General features: G+C 38.5%; 1 protein-coding gene across 1 annotated transcript in view; it reads left to right on the top strand.

Annotated features, from left to right (window-relative positions):
- oprl1 (opiate receptor-like 1) overlaps positions 1–15,368 on the top strand; it is a 97,493-nt gene that overhangs the window by 51,669 nt on the left and 30,456 nt on the right. Inside the window, exons 3-4 of the mRNA XM_042491602.1 lie at positions 13,063–13,150; positions 14,022–14,204. Of these exons, the coding sequence (XP_042347536.1) occupies positions 13,063–13,150; positions 14,022–14,204 (271 nt within the window). The remainder of the gene's footprint in view (positions 1–13,062; positions 13,151–14,021; positions 14,205–15,368) is intronic.

Below are 15,368 nucleotides of genomic sequence, written 5' to 3'. Positions count from 1 at the left end.
TGAATTCCAAAAGTGCTTATGTTAAAATTGGAATAACTGTAATCCTCACAATACATGCCAACAGTCTGAATCTCCTGCTCAACATCAGCATACATGTTTCCATAATCCCTCTTGCTGCATGCTCAAATCCCCTTTTAACAAGGCAAAGATAATCATACATCCACTGGATTGCTTTCTGAGACTCTTACAGACCTTGAAGAATAGAGCTGATGGGGTCACCATGAGGAGGAGAGCTACATAATAACAATGCTCGTACCTTTGCCGCAGCTGGTGGCCATTGATTGGATGGTGTGATTGCTATTGAGAAAGGCATTCCTTCAAGAGCTCTTCCTTCTGAAGATGCACAGGGCTTACACTGTAGAAAGACACTGATAAATGGGTCCTTGTGCATCTCTGCCGTTAGAGCACGGAGGGAGGGAGCGGATGAGACAGTAAGAGACAAAGGATTTATTGTAAAAGTCACATTTATCCAACAGATTTAGCAGAACTGAAGGGCTCTGCTCTCTAATGATGCATTTGGGAGACAGTAACACCTTATACCTCTTGAACTGCCCTTTAATGTATCATAGAAGTTCAACGTTGGGGTTCATTTTACTGCTAACCGACATTTTTTGTCAGTGTTTCAAGTGCTGGCAGTCCAGTTTTGGAATGAAACTGTTGTTGCTTAAATCCTTTCTGTCCTAGTAGAGCACAGGTAATCCAAAATTCTTCTTCAGCACACTTGGTTTTGGGCAACTTTCTACATTTCCTCCCAGGTGTTTATTTACTGCCAACTGTTCAGGTCTCTTTTCTCTTCCGTTTTTTGTTTCATGTTAGAGTCTGTCTGGTTACCATTGGTTGGATACACTTTGATTGCTTTGTAGGGAGTCTTGATCTTGTGTTTAATGTATGCAGTGTCAATAAGGGTATGGATCTGTCAAAAAATTACTTTGACACATTACACTGGTGTTCATTTCCTATTTCTTATTCTCAGTAAATGTTTGCTTCTTATAATCATGACCGCAACCCTTCTCTTACCTTAGCCAAGTAGTTCTTCTTTCACTCGTGATCATGATTGTTGACAATACAATCTCCATTTTAGTGAGAGATATACTTGCTTTCAGCTACTTTTTTATGTGCACTTAATGCGTGCCTTGCGTATTCTGCGTGTGTTTTGAGCGTGGATTGTGCATGTCCCTTGGAAGTTGATGCTACACGGTGCAAGATACAATATGCACTTGAACAGCAGGGGCAGTGATGCACCCAGACTGCAACAGCATCTCTGTTGCTTTTTGTACCTCAGAATTAACAATATAGTAGCCTCCTTGAGTGTTGCCATTTTTATTGTTTACATCATGCAAATTTGGAAGTTTTCTATAGTCTGAGTTTTCTCTGAAGCCTCCACCAACACGCACAGTACACAGGCAAGTATGCAAAAACTGCATTCATGATGCAGCCGGTTCCCTATGCAAATGCATGAGTATGGAGATTGTATATCTTTGGTCTCACACCATTTTTCTGGAGCTTTGACCGTGAGAAAAGGTCATTTGTAAGCAGATTGAGCATGTTCAGTTGCATTGCCTAAACTTCAAACTGTTCTAAGCATTTTTCACTTTTCCACGTTGTCTCAAATGTTGGTAGTTCATTCTTAATCTTTGAATCAGCACTTAACATATCAAGGACTGCAACTAACCAAACTGGATTAGATCCCTCAAAATTTAAATAAAAAGTTCTCGACATTCACAGCTGGTAGCTCTATGTGTTGGCGTCATACCAAAAGCTTTTCCATCTATGAGGCTGAAAGAGGAGTGTGGGCAAACACTCCTTTCACTGTGATCACATTTAACTCCTCCTTGTATCATTCTGTTTGTTGGGTCAGATCTGCGTCACATGGTCTGCTTTTGTGCTGCAAGTTACAGCTGCATTTTGAAAAGAGGTTTTTTGATTATTTCACAGCAGAGGTTATGGTGTTATTCATGCCGTGATGAAGAATTCATCTGCAGTGAAGGTCATGTTTCATTGTCTTTCTATGTGTGTTTTTATTCCTTTGTTTTCAGATCAACAGGCGTGCTGGCAGCAAACGGACACAGATATGCAGAGCTTTGAAAGTAGATGGCTGAAAGCATTTTGTGAGAAGCCTGATGAGAGGTTTTGCCTTTGTCAAAGTCTCACAGCCCAATGGGCGAAACATTGTTTTCATCCATGAAAGGCTAAAAATGTGATTCAAAAAAACATTTTTTAAAATTGCTGTCACTGATAAGCAGTGGGTTTTAGTGGTTTGCTCCCTGCTCAATGAGCCTTAATGGAAAACAGGAGCGCTAACTCTCACCCACCTCCATTTTTAGTGAAATTTCAAATTGGTAAACTTCAACCAGCTAAACTTTCAGATCCGAGGAAAACCACGCTTTTTCCATGATGCAAAAAGCACCAAACTCTTTTTTCAGCTGCTGATTATATGACTCTATGAAAAGCTCTTGGATTTAGCAGAATTTATCATTGTTCAGGATGCACTGTTGCAGATTGCAGTCAATTATGATGCATCTGACACTTACATAATGTAAAATCTGTCTAATATAACTCTTGTCTGACTAGCAGAAATAATCTGACATCTCCAAAAGTTATTAGTATTGCTTACAGTATAGTGTCATCACATTCTGTCCTTCCTCTCAGGTGTTATGCGTACATAACTTTCTTCAGAGTTATGTCCATTCTGCCTGTTTAGAAATCCAGCGTTTATATTTCCCACTCGTTCTTGTTTTTTGTTTAAGCATCACTCAACTTTTGCAGGACACATTATTTTGTACTGCTCTCATGTCAGAAGCTAGAGCCAGTTAGCTTAGCTTAGTATTAAGACTGGAAACAGGGAAAAAAATCTGACCAGGCTTTGTCCAAAGTCCAAAAATGTAATTCAGCAAAGTTAAGTGATTAACATGTTGGATCTAATTTGTTAAATTTACACATAAACAGGCATGTTAGAAGCTTTTTGTCACGCACGACTAAAATCACTGCAGCTGGTCATCAAGGAGTGTAATTCCTAATAAAACGTCATTTTCTTGTTTTTACATATCGGTGTACAGATATATTTAGATTAGCAAAGTTTAACAGGGTGTTAGAATACTTTTTTCAACATTGAAGAGAGCCAGTCCAACTATTTCCATTGATGCTAAAATAATCAGATTACCTCCTGCCTCAAGTGCTGTGCCTAACACACGGGCATGAGTGAAGTATCAATCTTCACATCTCACTCAGCAGGAACACAAATAGTTTTTTTTCCTAAAATGATGAACTATTCATTTAAGCCAACTTTCAGATCCTCAAGAAAAAAGTGGAGTGTCAGAGGATATGAAATAAGTAAGCTCCAAGTAATAATAGATAATGCAGTCTTTTTCTTTGAATGAAAGCACTGAGTGTCCTTCTGTCATTTCCTGTCGTTTCCTGTTATAATGCTATCGCTCCTATCATCAAGCGCCAGCAATAAGCAATACTCACTTTTCCAGCTTCTTAAATTAGGAAGGGCCAACACTGACCTATCTGTAGAGAAAAGGTCAAGATATCAACCTCATTCCTTTGAGTCAAACAGAAAATGTGAAAAGCATCTCTGCTTGTGCAACAGGAAACAGTTGGATCACAAATATGAAACACACAGTATTTCATATGCTGGATTTAGGCTGTTGTGGAAAAAATACATTCAGTTATGAAGCACTTATTTCCCTCAAAATGTCACAGATGATTACCTCAATTTTGTACTTTGTAGTGTGGTAGTCTGACACAGTTATTTAGGTGTTATGTCTTATCAAATGGTCCCTTCAAATTTCAATGTGACCAGGTACACCCATAACACACACACACACACACACACACACACACACAAATGCCTATTTCACAGCTTAAAGTCACACACACACTTGTGCCAGCGCGTGACAGCTCGTTGAAGCCGACACAGTGCAGACCGGCAGTTTGTGAATATTTCAAAGTGATTATTAATATTTGAAACGGAACAGCGCAGCGGATGAAAGAGTCATCAGATAGACCCCTTTCATCCTCCTTCTTCCTCCCTCCGTTAATGGAGAGAAGAAGCGGAGTGAGAAACGGAGAGAAAGAAAATTCTGTCAGAGATGCACACGAGAAGAGGTGAAGAAAGGAGGGAGGAGAGTGATGGAAGACAGTGAGAATGAGCCTCGGATAGTACTGGTTTCATGAAGTCAGAAGGACAACATCATCTGCAAAGAATGAATCACACAAGTTCTATGTAGCCTTTATACATAGATTTCTATAGATTATCCTTTCAGAGAAACACCAAAATAAGGTCAATTGTTGGATGAAACAAGGTCTTCTGGACATGATGTTCTCATGCACTGTGTGTATGTTTTCCTACAAAAGGTAAAGCACCAAAATTTATACACATTCCACATAATCGTGACCCAGTAATTTAAGTGTAACCCATGCATTTGGGAAGGCTGTGATCAGATGGTGAGTCTTAACAAATGGCGTTACTGCTGCTATGGTGCAGCGAATTTCAATTTTTCATCATGACATAGCAAATTGTTGTAACTCCACTTTGCGTTGTTCAGTCTGCCCCAGATTTCACATACTGAGTAAGAGTCCGGGCCTGAAGACATCTACATGGCCATATTGACTCAGAGTCAAAGCGCCACCTACTGACAGCAAGAAGCCGGTCTTAAATTTACATGAAATTTGCATTGTGAGGTCTACACGATACACAGCAACACGGCTTAATTGTTGTGTTTTCTACCACCAAATAGTAGACACAAAAAGTGATACACACACTAACACCGTTCACTACACACAGGAAGTGATGTCTGTGTTGTGCACACAGTGCCTGATGGACACGTAAATGCACATCTACCAGCATCCCACCAGCACCGAGCACCCGTTCATTGCTGCGCACAGCTTTACTTGTATTCACATTGAGATATATATTTTTAGTGTCAGACTCACTCCCTATATGACTGTTGGGAGATGGGAAGCCTTTTTTTTGCTGTTTTGATCTGAGAACTACTTCATACACACATTTTTGTCTGATGGTCACTGCTTTCAGCTGAAGCCGAGGTTGATTTTAGATGTTTGTTGTGATCTTTTATTTGTCTGCCATCTCATTTTTTATTTAGACTGCTGTTTCATGTCTCTTTTAGGCATTATGACTCACCCTGCAATGTGTTTTTGTGTGGAGGCTACTTACTTTTAATACTTTTTCACATAAAAGAACGTTTGATGAAAAGTGGTCCCTGTAGGTCGGAGGCTGGGTTGGTGGATGGGCCACAAAACACAAACTTTCCCCAGGAGACGGATGTTGGGAACAGTGTGAATTCTGAGTAAAGTTTGAGTCATTTTAAGGTTTGTCATCACCATGTTTCTTTCACTAAACCTAACCCAGTAACTTTATGTTAAGTACCTATCTTTACGTCAGTAGTTGGGCTGAATTTGTAGGATATCAGATGAAGCGTTGCATGAGGATAAATTGTTCTTGATTTTTAGGTCAGAAAGTCTATAAACATCACACGGTCAAAACCCTTCACTGAACTTTAACTTTTCATTGTGGGCCATCTCGCCCCCTTTTCCTACATGGTCACCTCTGTTCTTTACTTTTTGAATTTGAGTTTCTGTTCTTTTAATTTGAATTTGAATTTTTTGAATCTCCTTTCTTTTTTGTTTTCAGTGTGTTATGTAAAAACACATCCAGTTGATTTATTGCATAAAATGTGCCACGCAGATGAATTTGCATTGCCTAGAAAAAGACGAATGAGGTCTCACAAATACCAACATGCATCATAAATTAGATTTTTTTTTTTTCCATCATACATGACGGGATCGTTTCACCAACATCTTAATTACAACCTGACACTGTCGAGTGCCTAAAGCCTGGCATCTTTTACTTATTGTTTTGTCGGGCATAATTTTAGATGGTATTTAATTTTTTCAAAGTTTGTGTATGGCTGCTGGAGTTAAATAGAATAGAAATAGAAATTGTTCTAAAAAGGTTTTGCATTGGCACTTAAGGTCTAAAGGGTCAAGTCATTGCACGTTGCACTTTTCCATTGATCAAAAGTTGGTGGTAATATGTTAAGATATCCTGCAATGTGCCACCAAAGGTAAAAATGTAGAGGACTACAAGCTGGTAAACATGGGAGTAAACTATGCTGTATTTGAAATACTTGAAAATCAGCTTTGCTATTGCTTAATGAGAAATTAAATATACTCAAAAGGGTTGTTAGACCTCAAGGATACACACAATGAACCGAAACATGTTTGCTTACAAGGGAACTCCACAGGGCCCCTTTTAATCCGGTGGTGCTGCGGTTTTACGGATATTCACAACCCACCGACTGACCTAAAATTCCAGTCAGGTCTGTTTGTGTACAGCCGAGGTGCAGTCTAAGTAATGACAGAATTCTGATTATTTTCGTCCGTAATTTGTTTTTGCCGCTCAGCTTGTGATCCTTCCTCTTGTAGATGTGCAGTGTTAATCTCCCTCCTGAGATAAAAAAAAAAAATTGGAAGCACTGTTAGATAAATTACAAAATCTTGACCTCGTAGCTCCCAATTATACACCAAGCAGCACCATACTAAGCACAAATCATTATCTGCCACAAATGTGTTCCCTGAAAGGTTCAAAGGTGTAATCCATTGATTGCATTTATTAATTACAAAATCATAGTTGCATGCAAATAAATGTTAAAGGTGATGAGGAATTGATGAAGATGAACAGCAAGAGAGAAATACGCAATCAAAGGGGGCAAAGAGATAAATAAACAGAAATGAGGGTTACAAAAATACAGAGAAATGTTATTTGGTGCCACTCATCTGATATGACGTGAAATATTATAACAGTGATCAGAGCTGAGCTGGATGCTTCTGAGGAAACAGAAAAAAAGAATTTAGTAGAGGTCAGTGGAAAATTTAGGTGATTTGTCAGGCTTTTCATATCCATATCTATGTTGCTGTTTGTGAGTGGAGGCACAGAGGTGATTTTTATTGTACATGAGAGCTGCAGAACAATACACCTCACATCCGTCATGTTGGAAACTGAATTAGTGAACCGAGTGTGTCTCTCTTTGCATCAGTTTGTTTGGCTGAGTGATGTTATCTGTCTCAGGTGGCACCAGAGAAGAACGCAATTTTCCTGGAAATGAGATTCCCGGTGTCCTTTCTTATAGGCTAAAACAAAAAGAAATTTCATCAAAATGCAGGAAATGAGCCAAAACAACATTAATATGAGTGTGAGGAGTCACACGCAGCCACTTTTGCTTTGAAAGACGACAAAATGAAGTCCGGAGGAAAAGAGCTTTTTCTTTGTGGTCTTGACAGGAATAAACACCTGAAAGGGTCAATTATGATAAAGAGAAATATGATTAATTTCAAGCTTGAATTACTTCAACTGGACCGCAAGTCAGGCTGTTTGTTTCAGGCCGACATGTCACCAGAACTGACCAGTAAACTCAGTGGACATGAAAAAAATGGACATGAATGTGACGTCACCCATTGTTTACTGGACTGCCTTTTGGAATTGGACATTTCGGGCATCGTCTTGGTTTTTTGGAATCGGAAGTGACTCTATATTTGGAGCAGTGGAGGGACGAGGATTTCTGTCATAGACCGTAGTAACGCCTTGCAGACAGCCTGCCACTCAAGCAGCCCGCCCGTAAATGTGCATGACTTTGAGCCTTAATTAAATATAAACTGCTTTATACCCGTTTAGTTGTCATGAATCTTAGCTATAAAGACTGAAAATGTTATTTGTACCAGAGTGTATACTATTTTTTGGAGCCAACCTCAAGTTGACATTTGATAAACTGCAGCATTTGGCACTTCGGCATTTCTCCATTTCTTAGCCGTGGAGGTTGCTGCTTGGTAAATTAAAACCAAAAGCTAATGTTTTATTTTTTTGTTTGTCTGTTTTTGAGGAATTGCAGGTGTGATCACTCCTTGAAGACAGCAGTGAATTCATCAAATATTGATGAATATGAAAATCATCAAAGATGATTAACTGTTGATTAAATTTGATAACCCCGATTGTTCTTTCAAAAGCAAACTAACTAACTCCAATGAAAAAATCAATATTTGACGCTGAGTAAACCGGTGTAATACAAAGAGCAGCAGGATGGAGGGAGGGGTGGTAGTTGGTGGCTAAACCAGCACAGACCTACACGCTAACACGTTTTCCTGTAAAACTGTGATAAAACTGGCAGCTGTAGTTCTCAGCATCCTACTGTCCTTTTACAGTGTCACTACAGTAAATTATTGCCGACAGTATATTACCATTAAATTCATAATACTATTCCTCAGCAGAATGTGAGGTTTACAGTGTACAGTGAAGTTTTTATTATTATTAAAACTGTGCATATTATTTTCCTCATCTTTGGCCTTTTTCAGCACAAATTGCACTGCATTTTTACAGCTTTTTCTTCATTTTACTCCTTATCTTTGAACATTTTTTATGCAAAATTATGCAAAGCACAGTTTTTTAAAGAACTAATGAAATTTTTGAAATTTTACTAATTGAATCACAGCGTGTGAGTGAGAATGGGCTGCAGATACAAAAAGTTAAACTATAATGTATCTGAATTGCAGAAACTATTAAAGCCGACAGTTTCTTCTGTCGACTGTTTTTCCGGCTTTGTTCCGGATTTGTTTCTGTCTTTTTCTTCTGTATTTCTCTTCTTTGTAAAGTGACTTGTCCTCAAAAACACCTTCGTTATCTTGTCATATATTTTCGTATTTGTTTGAACATTTCTTGTTATTACTTCCTGTGATTTTTCAGTATACATGTAAAGACATTCCATCAAAGGAGCAACAGTGATGCAACTCCTGTGACGATTTTGGCTTTAGAGCTGCCCGAAAAATGTCTCTCTGTAGCAGGGCAGTCTGAGAGTATCTCTACATACATACTGTATATACCGACTGCAGCCTGTCTTTGCTCAGGGCTGGCTCTTTGTCCTTCGTTCTCCAGTCCTACCCTCTTTCTTCCTCTCTGATGCTGCCAGGAACCTTGAACTCATAATTGTAATACAATTATAATTCACTGAATGACAAAGAGGAAGAAAGAAAGGATGGGAGAAAGAGAAAATGAGATAGAGCAGGGAACGGGGCTGAATATCAAGAGACGGCTAAAGTCAATAGAGACAGAGAGTGAAAGAAAATTAGCTTTTGAGCTAGAGAGACTGAAGGCCAGAAGACGAGAGAGACGGGAGACAAGACAAGATGTTCTGGAGGAGACAAAAAGACAGATAAAGGTGGTTTTGGGTGGTTTCAGTCCCTGATGTAAAGAGAGGAAAGCTGAACTGCCATGAAATATTCTCTCTGAAGACTTTTCTACTAGTAAGACAGAGCTGGGGGAGGAGGAGGACGAGTTATAGGAGGTAATAAAGATGGTGTTCAGATGGAGGGAGTAAGGAGAGAGGAAACAACGGGATGCCTTTGAAACATGAGCAAATTGTTCAGATTTTTTTTTAAAAAACATTGGGAGAAGGTGTCAAGCTGAGACAGGGCCCAAAAAGTGCCCAAAACAGTAAAAAAAATTTTTTAAAAAGAAATTCAAGTTACAGGCAAAAACAAACATGAAAATGACCTACAAAATAAAAGTGCAGATTTTTTTAAAGTGTTTTATTTCATATATTTTTAAAATGTATTTTTCTGTAACATAATTTTAAATATAAAATTATCATATTTATAAATATCATTTTCTAAACAATTTTTGCTATTTTTTTTCTTGACTATTTTAAAATAATCCTCCTTTCTTTTCAAGGTTCCTTGAAAGCATTATCTAGGACAATTTTCGAAACAGTCGCTGCTCACATCAGTGTAATGTCATTTGGACTACAAAAAGAATAAAACACTTTCAAGGTGACTATTCACTAAAATAAAATAACCTGCTTTATTTATGCTGTTTTCTCTGCAATTTGATTTTCAGAGTTAACTTGAGAGCAACAAGTGCCTTTACAAACATACACGTGTAATCCATTACATTACTTAGTAGATCACAGAAAGACGCTTATCTTCTTCAAAGTAAATAAGGTTTTATCTGAATTAATATTATGTAAAGTATGTTTTTCAGCCATCAATTCCTGTTTGTCTTTCTCCTTATGTTCACATTTCTAACTCCAGTTTGCAGCTGTTCTCGAGTATTCTTCAGGTCATTAAGTCTTAGATTTAGTAGCAGGCATTAAGTATCATAAAAGTATTGAAAATATCTTAAATTCAGCATCCTGCAGATGCACCGCAGACAAAAGCAGGAAGGATGAGAGAAATCATAAAGAGCTGAGGGCGTCGAGATGGAAAACAAGTGAAGAGGAGGAAAGATACAGAGAACTCAAAGTTAGAGGAAGGTAATGAGAGGGATGAAAGGATAAAAGACTGAAAGACACAGATGTTGAGATGCAAGGGAATAGATGAGTGAAAGACCTAAAATAAAAAAAGAGGGGTGTTGAGTACATGATCTAAAATTAGAAATAGGGGAGAGGGAAAAAGGACATGAGGAGGAAAAAAGAGGCAGAGGAGGAGACGGAGAGAAAGGATGAAAGAAAGAAGGGGATGTTTCGAGGAAAAAAGAGAAAGTGCAAAAGAGCCCGAGGCCAAACTGAGTGAAGGGGGGGAGAGAGGAGGGGGAGAGGGGTGAGGCGGAAACATTTGACTGCAATGCGTTTTTGTTAAGTTTTATTCAGGGCAGCTGAAACAGGAAGAGCCAAAAACCTGCAGTTACAGCAGCAGGTACACACTCAGAAAATGAGTGTTTCTTTTTTTTATGATAGTAGATTGTGTTGTTACAGAGGGTTTTTTTTTAATTTCTGTCATCATATAAGACTCACGCAAAGTTTTCTGTTGACAGTCATCGCTGCAGAGGCTGAATCCTGATACTTTTCGCCATTATGACCTCAATACAGTTTTATTTTTGCCAGGAGGTCAATAATAAAAGTCAAACACAGTCTGAAGGTAGAAAGTAAACACTTTTATGTATCTGTGTTCAGGTGTGTGAGACCAAAAACATCAAAGCAGAAGGTATCAACCATAAAGAAAGTAATTTGAGTGAGACAAGCCAGCGAGATGAAATAAAAATAAGGGGAACCCTCGGGGCAAAGCAGACGCTGGACCGTCAGACCCAGAATACCCCCTCCAGTCAACCAGCAGATAACAGAACTAAACTTGGCAGAAACAAAACCACAGAAACAACACGACCAAGCAAAGTAGCAACACAAACCACAGGGTAACATCAGGCTGCTGCTGAGCCCGTACCCGACCGAAACCGCCTCACCTCAGAGGAGGACGGATCAAAGAGCAGTAGAGGGGGAACTCAACCTTCCTGCAGTGTCAAAATGAGCTTAAAATATCAACCTAGCACACGCGACATCGTATTTGTCCTTTCAATTTGCTAAAAAATTTCTACCCACTCCACCAAGTTGATTGCCTAATGTGGCAGAATGACAAGAAACGACGTTTCTTGGTAAAAATAGCAATGAGTGCAACGAGTGCCACACAGGGACATCGCAGATTGTCTTCAGATCTCTTCACTCCTTTCTTCAAATCCTGGAAAAACCAGTATGTTGCCATGGCTGTGCATCAGTCTGGACTTAATAGGACGTTAGATTCAGGCTGTAGACTGCATAAATAATGGACGTAGCTACCGTGACGTGACCCTCTGTTTTGTTTTTTTTCTTGCCAGAAGTGACCATATTTTACCACAGACACCTGCTGCTATCTTAGTGAGGATGCTCCAGTAGTTCACTATCAAAATAGTAATGCTGTTTTTCACTAGCCAAAAAAAAAAGGCTTTATACTGTAAAAATGTACTTCCCAAAGTGTGCTTACTGTAGATACTGAACATCCGACACCTTCAAGAGTCTTTTAGTACGACCAAATGCTGAACAAGACAAGACTATCTGTTTCTGCTTTAGATGTGTGTACAAGCACTGCATTTGTTAGTAATAGTCGTATCACTATCATTATCTGGGTAAGATGAGCCGAATGTTTTTTCGTAATCAGTCCTCTTTTCGTCTTACTTATTTCTGTTTGTTGTTTTTTTTTTTAAATTATACAACTAAGAAATCACGGTCATTTAAGTCATCCGTGGTGGGGAGGGTAGGGTTAACTTTCCGTCTAGAGTATCCATACTGGCAAAATTTGTAAAACAAGGGCACACGTACATGTAAATAGGATTTATTATTTTAGGCAGTTTAAACATATAACTGTTAAGCTTTCATGAACTGAGAACATGCTGAATTAGCGACAGCTTCGCCTATACTCTGTGCAATAATTTAAATGTGAAAAAATTTGATGTAACCGACTTTGGCGCCATGCTACAGACTTGATTTTAATGACCTCATAAAACTTTCAATCCTACTACCCTTAGGACAGACTTTTTAAGCCATGGTTAGGATCTATGAATAGCTATTTATGTGTTTTAATCATTTCAACAGCTCAGTATTCTGAAGTGTGATATATGTGCTTTTACTGGGCTTTCAAGCTGTTAATATTTGACTAATTACCTTTTTTTAAAGGTACCCTGGGAGGTTATTTAAGGTTCCTTTCTTTCTATTATTCTATTATTTTTGTTTTGTTTCTATTTTTGTATTTAGTTTTTCGATATATTTTTGCTGAAAAAATGTTTAACAGAAGAATTAACATCAATTTCAACCTTTGGAGACAACAATCTATGTAGCACTTGTGATTAGGCTTTGGCTCATGTGATGTTACTTTCAACTGTTTGATCTAACTAAAGACAAAAGCATATAATTCAGACCTGAAAATAAAAGCCTTAAAACTCCGCCACCTGAGCACCGCTGGTGAAGATGAACACCACTGGACATCATGCGTCTTAACAATGTTCTCACTAAATTTAATTCTAACTGGCAACCAGCAATTTTAGCAGCAGCACCAAAGAAAGACTCTATGCTTTCAGATGTTACGAAGCACCTGCAGCCCCACAGAGTTTGTTATGTTGACTGCAGAATGGGCTGCAGACGCTTGATCACAGTGTGTGTGTGTGTGTGTGTGTGTGTGTGGACTACAGTAAAATGAGCTGCATTCTTATTTGACTGAACTTTTGTTTTTCTGTGCTTCTTCTCTCCTCAGATACACCAAGATGAAAACGGCCACCAACATCTACATCTTTAACCTGGCTCTGGCTGACTCTTTGTTTCTGGCTACTTTACCTTTCCAGGTATGACTCACTAATGACACATAATGCAACAGATTACAAAAAAGGGGTGGGCGATATATTGAATATTCTTGTGGTATTGTGGGTTGTTCCACGTGTGATATATAAAATCATTATATAGCCAACATAGAGTATAATTAGTTATGTAATTTTATAATTCAATGGCTCAGGTTCTCTCGCTGCTCTACAGCTCTCTGCCTCTCACAGACACACACACACACAAAAAGCAGGGCTTTTGCAGAGCTCCAGACTATGACAGACAGAGCACCTCTATGACTTGCAAACACTATTAATATCTGAACTGGAGCTAAGTTTAACAGCGCTGTGGTCCAGAAAACTATACTTATAATTCTCTTAATTCTACAATTATTGTTTTATTGTTGTTTTTGTTATTGTTGTTATTATTGTTATTGTTTTTGGTAGTTTTTTTTACTTTTCTGTGCTTATTTTTAAGTGATTTTCTCGTAGTTCTTCAATTAATTCTTCCTATTTTTTGGGCCATTCCTGATTAAGTTGTTCATTGCCATGTTTTTGAAAGAAATAAAGCTAATTTCTTGAGGTTTCAGAGTGTAAATGGATGTAAGAGGCCTTTTTTAATGGCTGATTTACTAAGGATGATTTGTGGAAGATTACTGGAAGATGGATAATATGTTTTACATTTCTCTGTAAATCAACTTATATGTATTGTTTTAAAATAAGATTTTTAAAAAATGGATGTTACAAGGACTTCAGCAGCCATTGGTTGGTTATCAGGTTTTATGCTTCACCGCACTGATTTGTTTTCACCCAACTGTCCAAAGTCATATTTCAGATGGACTTCTCTGTCCTCCAGCTGTATTTCTCTGTTCATTCTTCGGTTTCGGGATGTTTCCAGGGCACAGACGTGTTCCTGGGCTTCTGGCCGTTTGGGAATGCTCTGTGCAAGGCGGTGGTGTCGATCGACTACTACAACATGTTCACCAGCACCTTCACCCTGACAGTGATGAGTATGGACAGGTATGTGGCCGTCTGCCACCCTGTCAAGGCGCTGGACATGAGGACTCCTCACAAGGCCAAGGTAAACCGCTTCATTTCAAAGTCAAGCATTCACCTTTTCGAAACCTTCACACTTTCTTCATTGTCCCTGAAGTCACCGCTGACATCAGATCAGACGTCAGCAGTCCCCTCGGCTCACTGTCAGCTCATGAATCCGTTAAACTGGCTTTGTGTGTATTATTGTCATTGGGAATTTTAAAAACATACAAACATTGTCTCACTGGAATATTGCAGAACTCAGAGTAACTTAAGTCTCAATCTGCAGCGAAACGAGTGGACGTGATTAAAATGAGATGGGCGAGAGAATGATGATGGACGAGCCAAGCTGCACCTTTGTTTTTTTATGTTCTCGTATTGAATGTATTTCCAGTCTTTACATTCAGACTTCCCCAGAACATTACTCTAAATAAGTCATGAGGTTACATAACCAGATAACTCTGATCGTCTGGTGTTTCATCAAACAGCTGCGCTGTAATTGTGGTAAATAAAGACTACACACACTTGACGGTCATGTAACGCAGTGCAGCACCAGGTTTGGTGTTTTTATACATCTATATATTGGTATGTACTGTACTTTGTACACTATTACTATTGTTGGTTAACGTAACATTTTCTATTCCCTTCGGGGATGCATTGGTTGTCACTGGGATTGTTGTGCCCTGAAATGCCTGATTTCACTTTAGCCTTTGTAAAAAAAAAAAATGCGACACATGATGTGCCAGTAGGATTTTTTTTGTTTGTTTGTTTTTTGCTGTCAGCTAAGTCAAGTAGCTTGTAGTCAAGTAGATAGAAATATTTGCTTGGATGAGTCAGTCTGAAATCAGATTTAGTCTTCACTATTTGCAAAAATCAGTGTTCCCATGGATCATAAAAATTCTTACATCTACAAATAAGGTCTTAATAGGAAGTAAATTTAATTTAATCTTTGAAAAGTCTTAAAAATGCTCAAGAACGGGAAGTAGGATTTTAAATAACTTTTTTGTTTTTTTTGGGGGGGGGTTTATTAAAAAAAAACCTGCATTCAGGCCATCACCTACAATTTTTTTTATTAAAAAACCAGAACAATTTCATAAATTTCTTTCCTAAAACTCAAGTCTCACATGCTGATTGAGAACACAAAATCTTTCTGAAAACAGGCCAGATTTCCCACGTCTGTCGGTGAACCAAATAGAGACCTTTATATAAT

This window comes from Plectropomus leopardus, chromosome 8 (genome assembly GCF_008729295.1).
Source record: "Plectropomus leopardus isolate mb chromosome 8, YSFRI_Pleo_2.0, whole genome shotgun sequence".
Lineage (NCBI taxonomy): Eukaryota > Metazoa > Chordata > Actinopteri > Perciformes > Serranidae > Plectropomus > Plectropomus leopardus.
The sequence above is the reverse complement of the archived record's forward strand: the minus strand, read 5'-3'. Positions and strand labels throughout refer to the sequence as shown.